Genomic DNA, 15,488 nt, shown 5'->3' on the forward strand with positions numbered 1-15,488 from the left:
TGACCCACGGCAGTCGGCTATGGATGTCGTCCCCTTGTAACCATCCGTTCAGAGGTCGCTCGAGTTCCTGGATGAAAGATTACTGTTTCAGGGTCCGGGCAAGATGATAAGTATTTGGGAGCGAATCGGTAGAGGTATGATATATGTCACCGGAGGTTCCTCATTGGTCATCAGCTCAACCGAAGGGCGTACAGACCGTATTATGCTATAACAAGCTGTAATAAGTAGTGTAATAGGCTGTAACTAGCTCTAAATAAGCTATAACAATATAAGGTTTTAAATCTATATAATAGTATAATAGTATAATATAATATAAAGCTTAATATATATATTACTAGAAATATAGAACTTAGTTAATAAGATATAGAGATAGATCCTCTTAAGGGATTCTAGCTCTCTATACATTCTAAGTATAATAAAACTACACTTATCTTTCTACCTATCTATTTACTTATTTATCTAGTTAACCTACTAATCTACCTGTTATTTCTTATTATCTTAAGGTAACTTAGGTACTATTTTAGACTAACCCTTATTAAGGTAAAAAAGTAGTTTTATTAAAACTATTTACTACTTAAAAGTGTTATTATAAGTAATAAAGCCACTATATAGATTAAAGAATAAGTAATATACACCTTAAATAAGTAAATATAATACTAGTAGTGTTATAATAATAATATTATATAATTATATAACACCTATAAGATATTTAATTATATAATAATTAACTTAACTTACTTATAGATTATTATATTTTAAGGGGCATAGATTAAATACCTAGCTTAAGTTAATAACTAAAAGGGGGAATAACGTTATATATAGCTAAATAACTTACAGACGTATAAATAAGACAAAGAACCTGTTATATAACTAGAGATAGTAGTAGTTCTTTAGTTACTAAGTAATTTATATTAATTTACCTTAGACTTTATTATCTTAGTTACTATTTTTTTTATATAAAGAGCCTATTTAATATGCAAAGTATATAAAATAAATAAAATAAGTTATAATTTATATAACTAAACTTTTAAAACAGTAGTTAGATCGTTTTAATATAAGAATACGCCCCTAATAGCTATAGCTAAGAAGAAACGCCCCTAAATAAGATACTGTTAGCTTATAAAGTCTATAAGGGAGTAAAGATATAAAAATATAAGTATATAACTATAAAAAGTATAATACTTTAGGCTTTTACTTTTTTATTACGTTTTTAGGCTCTTTAGAGCTAATCTAGGTAGGTTAAGTACTAGTAACTCTTACTATAAAAAGAAAGTTACTAGTGTTAGTATATAGTAAGTATACTCTAAAGAGGTAGGTTATGTAATATTTATATAACACACTACCTCCCCTAGTAGTATCCGCCACTACTGCCTATAACCAAAGGATATAGCCATAAGGTAGACAACAAAGAATGTAGATAATATAACAACAATCAACCACCTAAAAGATCTTGATTATTAAATTGCTATAGGATATCCCTCCTGTAATAACTAACATTTTCACTTACTCGAGGTTTACATTAACTTTACGGCACTGAAACAAGTCTAAAGAGTCCTCTTCTATGTCTAAACCCTTTTCATGACTCACGTGGCTTTTCTATCTCTCTTCACTGTTTATAGGGTTTAGCATGAAAATTGTGTCGGGCAGCATTCATTAATCAGGACAGATACAATCGGCCGAACAATATAGCAGCATTCCAAGAGACTCCAGTGGGAATATTTAAAACAAATTTCCACTGGGAGACCAGAAAAGGAGGATCGAAATGCAGGTTATCAGCAAGCCTAACGGGGGTATTACCACGATGGCGGCCCCTAACAGCGATCAACCAACCCTTCTGTCGACGTGTAAGACCCAAGACGACGAACACACTCAACAGCGGCAGCAGGAACTTGACCAAGGCACCCGAACACTCACGTCGGCGACCTACAGCGAAGACCAATACCCATCGGGACTGCGACTCTTCTTGATATTATTCTCCTTCCTGGTGTCAATGTTTCTCGTGGCATTGGTGAGTTCTGACCCTGCTGCTAGGAGTCTGGATGGTACCCAAATAACACCAATGATCCTTAGGACCGTCTCATTATCGCCACTGCATTGCCTAAAATTACGGATGACTTCCATTCTGTAACTGACATTGGGTGGTACGGAAGCGCGTATCTTCTTTCGACGTGCGCCTTCCAGCTTCTGTTTGGCAAGCTTTACGCCTACTTTCCCGTCAAGCATATTGTTGTCTTGTCTGTAATCTTCTTCGAAATTGGCTCCACCATCTGCGGCACTGCTCAATCTAGCATCGCCTTGATTGCTGGCCGCGCCATCGCGGGCGTTGGTGATGCCGGTATCTTGGCTGGCAGTACAGTCGTTTTAGTCTATTCTGTACCCCTCTGCCGCCGCCCAAAGTACCAGGGTATTTGTGGCGCCGTGTTCGCCGTCGCCTCGGCCGTTGGGCCCCTTCTGGGTGGTGCTTTTACGAGTAGCCATGCCACTTGGAGGTGGTGCTTCCTCATGAATTTACCACTAGGCGGTGTGGCGCTACTATTGATTGCGTGTGCGATGAAGCCGCTCGGCCAAACCCACGAGAAGGCCTCATTGGGGGATAGATTGAGGCAGCTCGACATCAAAGGAACAATGGTTCTGATCCCAGGTGTCGTGTGTCTGTTACTGGCACTGCAATGGGGAGGTATTAAGTATGCCGTAAGTCTCCAGCAAGCCTCTGCAGCCTGGCTGCTCAAAATCCCTTTCCCACTCTGAACAGTATACCGAATTCATGATGGATTTACCTAACGTATTCTAGTGGAACGCACCCCGGTCTGTTATTCTCATGGTTTTGGCTGCGGTCTTGCTCCTTGTTTTCGTTGCTATCCAAGTCTTACTGCCTGAAACCGCTACTGTCCCACCGCGTATCATAAAGCAACGATCCATATTCTTTAGCGCTTGGATCTCCTTCTTTTTTGGCGGACAGTTGATGATTTTTCTTTACTTTATCCCTATATACTTACAGGCGATCAAAGGCTTTTCTGCTATCGAGTCAGGAATCCGTATCCTTCCTCTCATCCTCTCTATAACAATCTTTGGGGCCATATCAGGCACAGTTACCACCCGTATTGGGTATTATAACCCAGTCTTGATCCTAGGGGCCTGTATCATGGCTATCGGTGGAGGCCTACTGACTACCCTTAGGGTGAAGACAGAAGAAAGGCAGTGGTCTGGCTATCAAGTAATCTATGGCATGGGTGTAGGTTTATCGTCTCAGGTGGCAAATCTCGCGGCACAGACGGTGCTGAGGAAAAGCGAGGCCGACGTATCAGTGGGCGTAGGTATCATGTTCTTCTCGCAAACCCTCGGCGGAGCTATATTCACCTCGGTCGGCCAGGATATACTAAACAGCCAGCTGGAGAAGCATACCATGGGTCTACATGACGGTATCGATCTTAAGAAATCCGGTGCAACGACACTGACGAACCTGCCGGCCGAGTTGAGGGATCCTCTGCTGGACGGTTACAATGTTGCACTACGGGCTGTCTTCGTTGTCGGTCTAATACTAGTCTGCTTTGTAGTTGTAGGTGCGGGCGGATTAGAGTGGACAAGTGTGAAGGGATATACCGGATCCGATCCCAAGAACAACGATATTGGGTCACTTTCCGCTCCCGAGCAAATGTTGGAGGGGAAAAATATTCTCGCTCAAGTTGATAAGAAGCAACATAGTGATGAAACAGGGTCTATACCATAGGTTGCGGTTGTAGCTTTATGTAGCAATGTACTTATGGGTGATATAGAATATATGTTCAGCAGGAGGAACATAGGAAACACGGTGAAATGGCTTCATAAGACCTTGCAATTTCAATATCCATTCTCTGAGTACCGCAAGTGAGGTAGAGTATTTAGGAAGGCACTCAGGCAACCAATCTGACAGCAAACCTCTCTCCCTCTAGGGCACTAGGGACAACGTGCCCCCATCTTCGCCCTCTTTATCTGTTGAATTCATGACCACTTCTCACACCTACAGTTGCACTAATGGATATGCGCCATAAGACTCCTGAAGTGGCCCAATACCTAAGTAAGCATGAGCGTTTTGATAGAAGCTTACACTATATAATATTCCATACTACTGGGTTTATCAGGCTACACAACCATTGTATGTAAAATCACATTCTAGAACTTTCAGTACACTGCTCCTCCGTAGCCATGGCTATAGCATTCAAATCCTGTTTCAGGCCGCGAAGGAGTGATAGGGCATCACTCTCGTCAACAACACCCTCATCCCAGTTCAAAGTAACTGTCATGTAGCCGCCAGCAACAGAAGCAAGACACACAGTATATGGATCACTGATTGCAGACATTCCTACCGAAAAAAGGAGTCTGTCAAACGCTGCTGACGTCTTTGGCACACCCTGAGATTGTGATACTAGACCGCCATCTACAGCCCCAAGATTAGTAACACAAAAGGCATGTCGCCTTCTGCTTCCGACCAATCTAGAAAACAACGGCCTGAAATCGCCAATGAATTTCATTAAGCCGTTCGAAAGGTTCACATTCGATTTACTCCTTTCATGAATGATCTTTCCACACGCTCTGACGCTGTTCCACAAGGCCCCATCCTCGGCCAAACTCTTGCGTGTGGGGGTAATGCTAGATCCACAAGGGATGTATCCCTGTAGTCGGCTGTTATCAGAGCAAAACAATACTTCGGCTGCTCCAGTAAATAGCCCCATCTCGCCTGGCTTGTGGTTCCTCAAGAACTTCCTAAGCGAGAAAGGAACTGAGCCAATAAATCGGCTGTGGGCCGGTCCATACAGCCGGGCTAGTTGCCGGGCAGTGAGCACTGTGATGAGCGCCGTCACTGTTGTTTGATTCTGTCTGGTCACACTCACTACCCTTGCGACTTCTTCCCGGGACAGCTGAAATGCCCGACCATAGCTGGTGGGTGGTTGTTCTTCTATACCCCTTATAGGTGGCCCTGACCAGGCAATGGTATCGGCAGGGGCGTACAGACTTGCAGAAAAGTACTTGGAAATCTTGGAGAGCAAAAAGCTAAGTGTAAGAGGAAGTGCCATGCTTTCCTCCAGATGCGGAACCAGAGGGAGATGAGGGACCTGGACGTCTTGGTTGGCTGTAAGCTTCAGACCACCAACCCGATCGCCGGTAGACAGGAGTAAGTTGGTAGCTTCGAGAAATGTCTGGTGGAAGTATACCGCGGAATAGCCATCTCCAACGACACGATGGAAAGAGAAGGACATGGCGAATGACACTGAGTTCAGGAACTCTGTCATATTGGGAACAACAACCAGGCAGTGCCACAGAGGAAGATCCTCCGTCGGTCTGAGGTATCTCTGGAGCTCAGCTTCCATCAGTTTTTCGATATTCGACTGGTAGTCTGCATCAATAAACTGTACAATCCTTCGGACATCGACATGCTCAAGCCTTTTCCAAGTTGGCCGTGCACTGTCCGCGTCTCTCAGGGTAGTTCCTAAGACAGGATGGCGACATAGTGTTTTTCCTAAAGCGGCGATGACCAGTTCTTTAAGGTCATCCCTGGAAAGCTCGACTCCTTCGTCTAGATCAATTGTGTAAACTGCAGCGAGTTGACAGCTGCTATGGAATCCGATTGCGTTTTGGTGGATAAGGCACCTCTCCAAGTGTCCTGTGAACTGTTCAATACTTGTCAAAGAATTAGGAGCTACAGAGGAACAAATCTTACCAGGAGCTCTCAAGGGCAGATCATACATTTTTCTGCGCAGGGCTAGGTGGGCTTGTGGATTGGTCTGTCAGATATCGCCTTCTCTATTCACAGGTGTTGAATCAAGTGCTATAAGTGCTCGGTATGCCGTGGCTATTGAGAAATAGGGTTACCAGCCTAGGATAGGCTTGTATTATAAGGGGTTTGTTAAATAGGCTTTTCGTACATTAATGTACTAATAAGACAATAGTCTAGGGTAAATCAACATATATTTTTTCTAGTTACTTAAGAGCTATTCCTATCTATGGTGGTACAAAAGGTTCTTATACTTGTTTGTAGGCCCTTAAGTCATTCGGCTATACACGACGTCGTTCCCCCTTTTAGTCTTTAACTTAGACTGAGTATCTAGTCTGTGCCCCTTATGTTGAATCATGACAATCCTATGAATAAGTCATGGGCGTTGTATAATTAATTACCTTATACCTGTGCGTTAGAGTGGAGTAACCTACATAACACACTTTACTACGTGAGAGTGTGTACCTAGATCCTAAATCTACTCTTACTATTAAATCTTAATAAAGACTTAACTAGCTATATCTAGATAACTAGGATTAGTAATATAAAAAGGTATATCTTAAAAATTACTTTTAGTATAAGTCTTTTACTATAAATCAAGTATTATAATATTAATTATTACCTAGATATTAGTAGTATAGATTAACACTAGAATAGCTAGAGTAACTATAGCTAATTTATGATAAATCTACTAGATCTATAGGGATATTATATAGTAAGTTTACTATGTAATCCTATAATAGTTTCCCTCTTTATATATAGTTTAGAACTACTATTTACCCCTATTATTCATTACTACCTATTAATATATATAGTTAACTATATTACTAACTTATAAAACTAACACTAATTAGTAGTTAACTTTATAGTAACTACTACTATAAGATACTTTAAATTAGTAAGGTAATATAAGAAGAGGTAATATTTTATTATTAATTATCTCTAAAGGCCTAAAGTAGGCTTTACTAAAAAGTCTTACTATAAATACCTTTATAATAAGGTTATATTATATACTTATTATAAATTTATTTATATTACCTAGTAGCTATATCTCCTTAACATTATAAAACTAGTATAAATTTATATTATTTATATAAGTAATTTAACTTTATTACTATATAAGAAGTTATCTTCTTAACTATAAAAAATACCTTACTTTATATTCTAACTTACTATTAATTAGTAATTACTTACTTTTTATGTTCTTTTTATTATAAGCTTATAAAGCTTATTAATTTTCTTTTTTTATATATTTTCTCTTATAAAGTTATTTTATATTACTAATATAAAAGCCTTTATTACTTATAAGCTTATTATAAGCCTTTTCTTTTTAAGGTTTTATTTAACTATAAGTCTTTATAGTTATTTATACTACTAGTAGTAAATTCTCTAATAGATATATATATCTTTTAGTAATAGCTAAGAAAAACGCCTATAGCTAAGAGGTAGTTAGGCTAATAAATAGTAATTATAAGTAAGTAATTAAAATAAGTAACTATAATAAGCTAGTAAGTAAAACCTATAGTTTAACTAAAGCCTAAGAGGTAAGAGGAAATTACCTTAAATATATACTACTACTTAATAGTACTAAGTAAGTAAAGGTAATCTAAAGTACTTATAAGGTACTTAAAGGGCTTAAGAATTATATTAATATTACCTAATAGTAAAAAGACTATATTATAAAGTTATTATAGGACCTTATAGCTACTAAGGAAAGATATATACTTATTATTATTATTATAGCTAATACTACTAAATATAAGTACTATAATAATATATATAAAATTCTTTATAAGAAGGTATAAAATAACTTTAAAGATTAGTTAATTAATAATTTTAAGCTACTACTTTATAAAGTTACTATAAAGTTATATAACTATATTACTAGCTATAAAGTATAAGTTTATTAGTTAAAACACTTTATAGTTATATTATATATTTATAAGGCTATAAAGAATAAATAACTTACTATATAAAATAAGAAGATAATTCTAACTATTATATAAAAAGTTAAAGGATTTCAAAAGTAAGTAATAAATTATAATTTTATAAGATTAGTAATAGTATAGTAGTATTACTTATTATAGTAATTACTATAGTATAAGAGGCTAAATAAGTAATTACTTATAAATTACTAGTAATAACCTAATTAATCTTATATAAAAACTTATTATATATACCTCTTCTAGCCTTACTACTATAAAAACCCTAGGTAATAATAATAAGTTATAAAAAGTAAGTCTAACTATATTATTTACCTATAGTAACACTACTTATATTTACTACTATAGTAAGTAAGTAAAGTAGCTTAATACTAAGGTAATTAATAAACTTATTAAGGTTCTATATAAATAATCTAAGTTTAATATATAGTAGTAGCTAATATAAAACTATTAACTTAAAGCTATCTTTTTTATAACCTTTATATTTATATAAGTAAACTATAAAACTACTATAGTATAGTAGTAACAGTAATACTTTAAGAGAAGCTATATAAGTATTATACTACCTTATTACTTAGTTATTTTAATAATTTTAATATAATAATAGTAAAGCTTAAATAACACTCTTGTAAGGTGTATTAGCTAAGGGCCTAGATTAGGGAAGAAGATGGACGTTAAATTGATGATTAATTGATTAATTAATAGGTAGGGGTATCTGTAGATGTAGAATTCAACTTGGCCACTTCAGCTGGCTGGCTAGGCTGAAGGGTAATATGTGTGTGTGTTGCCGGCCGGGCTAACGATTCGCCGATCGGCCGGCGATTAACCGATCTATGGGCATCCCGCCCCTTGGCCCAGGGATATCGTTATAATTGCCCCCCTTCCTAGAAGGTCTAGTCCCTAGGCCGTACGCCTAGATAGATAGGATTTAAACCTAAAGGTGGGATTTAAACCTAATAGTTAGGTGTTAATAACCCTCATCTACTCTTTAGCAGGATTCAATTTCAGGTATTAATAACCCTTATCTACTCTTTAGTAGGATTTAGTTTTAGGTGTTAATAACCCTTATCGCTATATAATTAGTAGCCTGTTAGCAAGCTTATAAGGCTCTTATCTACTCTTTAGCAAGATTTAATTAGATAGGATTTAAACCTAATAGGCAGGTGTTAATAACCCTTATTACTAGTTAATTAGTAGCTATTTAGTAAGCTTATAAGGCTCTTATCTACTTATTAGTAGGATTTAGTAATATTCTTTATTAGATATATCTACGTTATAATAACTAGCTCTTATTTAGGCCCTTACTTAGGCTACTATTACTAACTGTTCCTTACTTTAGTAAACAGTCTTAGTATACCCCTTCTTATAGTAATACATATATACAGCCTTACTATAGCACTTCTTAGCACTATAGCCTACTTTACTACACTTAGCATAATTAGTAGAGGCTCTTAGCCTTACCTGCTTAGTATCTACTAGCCTTACCTGTTCTTTAGGTTAGGGTCTTTTTGCTAACAGCTTGCTAAGCAGTAATTAGATAAAGCTCTCTACAGAGGTCCGCACAGGGGTCCAGCTAGAAGCCTAATTAGATACCTAGTTAGCCTAGAGCTCCTATAGTCTTTTAGTAGTAAGGGTAACGTCCCTTAGCCTCTAGGCAGAGTGCTTCTACTAGATTAGTGCCTGTTATAACCCTAGTTACAGGCAGTAAAAAAACAAGAAGGCTAGAGGCTAATTCTCCTCCTAGTTAGAGCCTAAGGCCTAATAGATTACTAACTATTTAGTAAAAAATTATAGTAGTAATTAATCTACTTATTAGGCTTTATATAGCTAGCTATAAAGATAACGCTCTTAGAGCTCTAGATTAATATATAATTAGTAAATAAACGCTTTAAAAGCAGCCTAGAGGCGCTTACTACCTATAGCAGCTTAATAATTTCTTTATTATGTCTAGAGCGTTAGGGTTACCTTTATAAGAGCCTATTTAATATAGTAGCCTTTAGATACTGTTAGCTAAAGCTAATTGCCTGCCTTAATAGCTACTAGCTAATCTGCTACTTACTTAGGCGTACTGTTTTCTTATAAGGTGCTATAAGTGTACGCTAGAGGGCGCTTATATTACTTCTTAGCTATTACTAGGCAATTAGCAAGCAGTTATAAAAGGGCTATATTCTAATCCTAGATAGTCTGTATTAGCTCTATAATAGATAGAGTAGATAGGGGTAGCTCTAGTTTAATTTAGTAAGTAGTTACTAAAGAGCGTGTTAATTATAACAGTTAAGATTATAATAATTTATTATCTATTTCTAGCCTAATCCCTCTTAGAGGTAGAAGTTAAATAATTATAAGGTGTATTAGCTAAGGGCCTAGATTAGGGAAGAAGATAGACGTTAAATTAATAATTAATTAATTAATTAATAAGTAGGGGTATCTATAGATATAGAATTTAACTTAGCCACTTTAGCTGGCTAGCTAGGCTAAAGGGTAATATGTGTGTGTGTTGCCGGCCGGGCCGACGATTTGCCGATCGGCCGGCAATTAACTAATCTATAGGCATCCCGCCCCTTAGCCTAGGGATATTGTTATAACTCTAAAAGTAATAAAGTATACTTTTTATATATTACTAAGCTTTACTATACCTTTTTTAGTTTAATTACTAGAGAAGGCGCTAGTAAGAGTAAGCTTAAAGTACTTAAAGTACTTATTATATAAATTACCTAGTTAGTATAAGTAACTACTTATAATAGCACTTTATATAATAAAGATTATTATAAGTAACTACTTACTTATTACTATAGTATACTTAAATACTTTATTACTATTTTCTATTTACTTATTACCTTTAGTAGCCTTTATATATAATTATATAGTAATATAGTAAATTTATCTTTTTATTATAATTTATAGCTATAATACTTTATTAATACTAATTATAGTAATAACTAATACTAAGTTAGTTATAAGTATAATAGTTAATATAAATATAAGATAGACCTCTAAAAATAATAAGGCTATTTATAAAGCCCTTTATAGTTAGCTAGTAGTAAAGTACTACCCTATAGTAATTTATTTAAAAGGTACTTTATTTATAATAAATTAAGCTATTAGCTAACTAAGTATATAAAATAGAAGTAATAAGCCTCCTTTATATAGTATAAAAGTACCTACTTTATATAGGCTTTATAGGCTATCTTTAGTTACTTTCTTATTAACTATAAGGATAATAAGCTAATTTACCTTAAACAAGTAAGTAATAATAGTAAAGTCTATTTATTAAATATTAAAAGCTATAAATCTACTATATGTTTTACTATTACTATATACTTTAGTAAGTAGTTAATTAATAGCCTATTAACTTATAAGAAGTTATATAACTAAGTAACTCTTTTTACTATTACTTATAAAGATCTATATAAGGAGGTACTACCTAATATAACTATGAAAAGTAGTAATATCTTTATATTTAATAACTGTTACTTTATATTCACTCTTTAAAGTATTATACTTAATACTAGTATAACTAAAGGATTTATAGCTAGCTAATAGTAGTACTTTACTTTTAAAAAACACCTTAGTAAGAAGATCTTATAAATACTATTTATACTAATAAAGTAGTAATTTAATTTAGTAGTAAAGATTATTCAAAATCCCTTAGTATAATCTATATAATTATAATAACTAGTAAGCTTATGTTTTATATACTAATAAATAATACTTTATTTATTTTTTACTAGTAAGATATAAATTACTATAGTATAAAGTTTAATAATCTTACTAATTAGCTTATTAAAGATAAGATTATTATACTTATTACCTAAAGGTAAGGCTATATATAAACACTTTTAGATTTACTTAAAAGTACTATTATAAAGTAGTACCTAATAAATAGTAAATTCTACTAGACTTACTAAAGGTTTAGCTACTTATAAGTAAATTACCTCTATAAGCTTCTTAAGTAAGTAGGTAAATTAACCTTCCTTACTACACTTAAGGAGATTAATAAGTATTACTATTACTACTATCTTAATATAAAGACACCTAGTGTTATAACCTAATAAGGTATAGGCTATATTACCTTATCTAACAGGCAGACAGCAGGCAGTAGTAGTATTTATATAGACAAGATATAAGAAGAATAAATAACTCCTTAAGATAAAAGAGCTATGGTATAAGTTATATAACTATAAGTATAAGATAAAATAAGGAATAAGTGCTTATTTATAAGTAAGATAAGCACTTAGTAAATACCTAAGTAAGCGCTTATATAACTTTTAAACTATTAGTTAGTAAGGTAGTTTAGGGAATAGCTAGGACTTATATATAGAATAGACTTAGATATATATAAGGATAGACTTATATAGCTTTTTAGTAATTAACTTATAATATATTCTCTAAATATCTTTTAGTATTTAACCTTAGTAATTTAATTAATAAGAAGCTATATAAGCTACTTTATAATCCTAAGCCTTAACTAATTACTAAGTAATTAATAAGATAATAAGAAAAATAAATACTATTAACTAAGTACTAACTTTTACTTACTATTAGTAGAAACCTTACTATTTAGAAACTAGCTATAATACTTTAATTACTTTTATTAAGTAAGTTAACCTTAATACTTACCTAATAGTATTTTATAATATATACACTTAAGATAACTTTAACTTCTTTTAGCTTTAGAAAGAACCTAACTACCCTAACTAGAAGTCTAAATAAAGAAATAAAAAGTATTAAAAAATCTAATAATAAGGTAGACTTTACTTAAGGGATATATAATAGGATTTAGTAGTATATAAAGTAAAATAATAGTAATATAGCTTATATATAAGCTATAATTAATAATATGAGTAAGAAACTAAATACTAAAAACCTTAAAGTTAGCTAGGTATAAGGTATAATCTATAACACTATTACCTAACTAAAGGCTAAAATAGCTAAGGTTAAAAACTAAATAAAGAAGTTACTACCTTTAGAAGTACTATAAATATTATTACTACCTTAGTTAATAAATATAATAAGCTTAAACTTAACTTACTTAAAACTTATAATAAAACTAGTAAATAGCTAAAAAGACTTTTAATTTAAGTTTATACTTATTAGACTTTTTATACTACTAACTTTAAAAGTAAGACTAAATAAGTTATTTATATAAGAACCTTTTTATAAAAAAAGCACTTTTTTAGTATAAACCCTATTTAAAAAGATTTCTTAAGTATAATAATAACCTTACTATATACTTTTATAAGATATAAAATATCTTTAGAAGTATAACTAGCTTTATAAAAGCCTTATAGTTACTATTTTAGGATTTTAATAAGAAGTAATAAGCTAAATAAGACCTAGCTAGCTTATAATAAACTAGGTTAGCCTCTTACTATAAAGCTAAATTCTAATAATTAGCTACTTAACCTAATATTACTTAAGAATTACTAATCTTTACTTTTTACTAAGGACTTAAAGATAATATTAAAAATAAACTTATTAAGGTTATTAACTTACCTAAAGACTTCTTATTTTATATTAAACTTATTACTAAAATTAATATATAACTTTTAAAGTAATATAGAAAATAAGGAAAAACCTTATAACTTAGTACTAATATAAGTAAGAAGTACGCTAAAGGACCTAAATAGCTATACTAGTAAAATAAAAAATAGAATAACTAGTAGTAATTATATAATAATTATCTAAGTACTACTTAAAGATAATATATAAAATCTATAAATATTAGTATTACTAAGAAATAAGACTAGTAACTAGTATAAGACGTTTATACTATTAAGTGCTATAATTATAAAGAAATAAGACACTTTATATAAGGCTATAAATAACTAAGAAGACTATAAAATAAGAACCTACCTAAGTATATATAAAAAGCTAGTATAGCTTAAAAGAAAACTCCTTATAAATAACTCTTATAAACTACTTACTATAATAATAACTACCTTATTTATAAAGATAGTAAGAGAAAAATAGGATAGTACCTAAGAAAGCCTAAGGACACTACTAAGGCAGCCTAATAGAAATAGTTTATAATAATTAATATAACAGAATTCTAGAACTAAATTAAGGTTAAAGAAATAATAAAAACTATAATAAAAAGACTATATAATACTACTTTAAAAAGAACTACTAGTGTTATAACCTAGGCTAGTAAGCCTATAGATATCTAGTAAATTAACTAATAAACTATAGTAATTACTTACTAATATAGTAATAAAAGAATAAACTAAGAATAGCTAAAACTAAGATATTATTATAAGACTTATAAAGACTTATAATTAGCTAAAAACTTAATAACCTAATACACTTTATATTAAGTAAATAAGACTAGTAAAAAATAGCTAAAATAATAAATAGCTATTTAAGAAGACTATAAATAATTAAGGGTACTTAAAGAAAACTACTTATAAGAAGTTACTAAAACTATTAAAGTAGCTAGGAAGTAATAAACCTAAGAAGTTAAGGACTTTAAGGTATAAAACTAATAACTTATTATTAGACTAATCTAGATATAAAATACTATAGAAGATAAAAAGAATTAACTATATATAAAGATAACCTTAAACACTTTCAATAAATAGTTATAGTATTATATTAAAGTATAAAGTAACTACTAAAAATAATAGTAATAAAAGTAAGACTTTAAATAAACTATATATAAAGCTACTAATTTTAGTATATAAGTAGCTAAGATTATTACTATAAGTAGAAAAGCTATTACTTACTAAATAAAAATATAATAAATTACCTTAGACGTTATAAATAAAGATATTTAATAACTACTATATAAGTATAATAAATAAATTATTTATAATATAATTAAGACTATAGGGTTACTATATAATAAGCTATATTAATTTAAATAATGAGTTAAGTATTAAATAAATCTTAAGAAAAAGCTTTATATAATAGTAAAAATTTACTTTTAACTAAACTAACTACTAGTATAAAACTTTATTAGCTAAGAACTTATAAGTAGCCTTAATATACTTAAACTTACTCAAGAATTATAAATAAAAGTATATATAACCTTAAGATAAGCTAAGATACTAGTAGTTAGTAAAAGAAAACTAGGATTTCTATAACCTAGACTTAGGTTCTAAGAACTAACCCCTTAAGAAACTGTTATAGTATAAACACCTAATTTTAATAAAATAAAAACTAGTAGTAAAAAAGAAAGTAATAAAGAACTTGCTTACTATAAACCTATTCTACTTAGTAAAATAAAATAAAAAGTAGTAAAATAACTAATAGAATTAACTTAAGTAAACTTAATTATAATTAAATAAACTAAAAAGAAAACTTAATATATTTAATAATAAGCTAATAATATAGTATTATTATTACTACTTATAAATAATATAAAGACTAAAGATAATAAACTTTATATTTTATAAACTAATATAATATATATACTTACTAAGGCGTATAACTATATATTTTAAAAAGTTTTATAAGAAACTTATAAGTAGACTCTCTACTTCTATAGAACTAAAAATATTAATATTAAAGGAGAACCTATTATCTTAAACTAAAAAAGCCCTAGGTTTAGAGATTATAAACACCTAGCCTTAGAATACTTACTATATAAAAAAGTATTCTAAATAAACTATATTTAAAATAAATATAGTATATATAAAGTAGCTAAAGGAATTAATACCTTTTATCCTTAGAGGATAAATAATATAGTAGTACTATAATATTATATAAATAAAGAACTATAGCACTAAAGAGTTAAAGAATATAAGAGATAAAATATTTATCTTAAACTATACTTATAATACTTAGTAGTATAT

The 15,488-nt window shown here is 31.3% G+C and overlaps 2 protein-coding genes across 2 annotated transcripts; one reads left to right on the plus strand and one right to left on the minus strand.

Moving 5' to 3' along the window:
- Positions 1-1,762: 1,762 nt before the first annotated feature.
- GLRG_11944 (major facilitator superfamily transporter) lies at positions 1,763-3,727 on the plus strand (the record flags this gene model as incomplete). Its single annotated transcript, XM_008102629.1, has 3 exons — positions 1,763-2,008; positions 2,071-2,691; positions 2,792-3,727. 3 exons carry the CDS (start codon positions 1,763-1,765, stop codon positions 3,725-3,727), a joined length of 1,803 nt encoding a protein of 600 aa, XP_008100820.1.
- Positions 3,728-4,142: 415 nt separating this feature from the next.
- GLRG_11945 (uncharacterized protein) lies at positions 4,143-5,638 on the minus strand (the record flags this gene model as incomplete). The annotated part of the gene is made up of 1 exon (XM_008102630.1): positions 4,143-5,638. A coding segment is annotated over one exon (1,496 nt), but the record flags the coding sequence as incomplete, so codon positions are not given.
- Between the last annotated feature and the right edge of the window lie 9,850 nt (positions 5,639-15,488).

The sequence above is a fragment of the Colletotrichum graminicola genome (genome assembly GCF_000149035.1).
Source record: "Colletotrichum graminicola M1.001 genomic scaffold supercont1.215, whole genome shotgun sequence".
NCBI classification, from domain to species: Eukaryota; Fungi; Ascomycota; class Sordariomycetes; order Glomerellales; family Glomerellaceae; genus Colletotrichum; species Colletotrichum graminicola.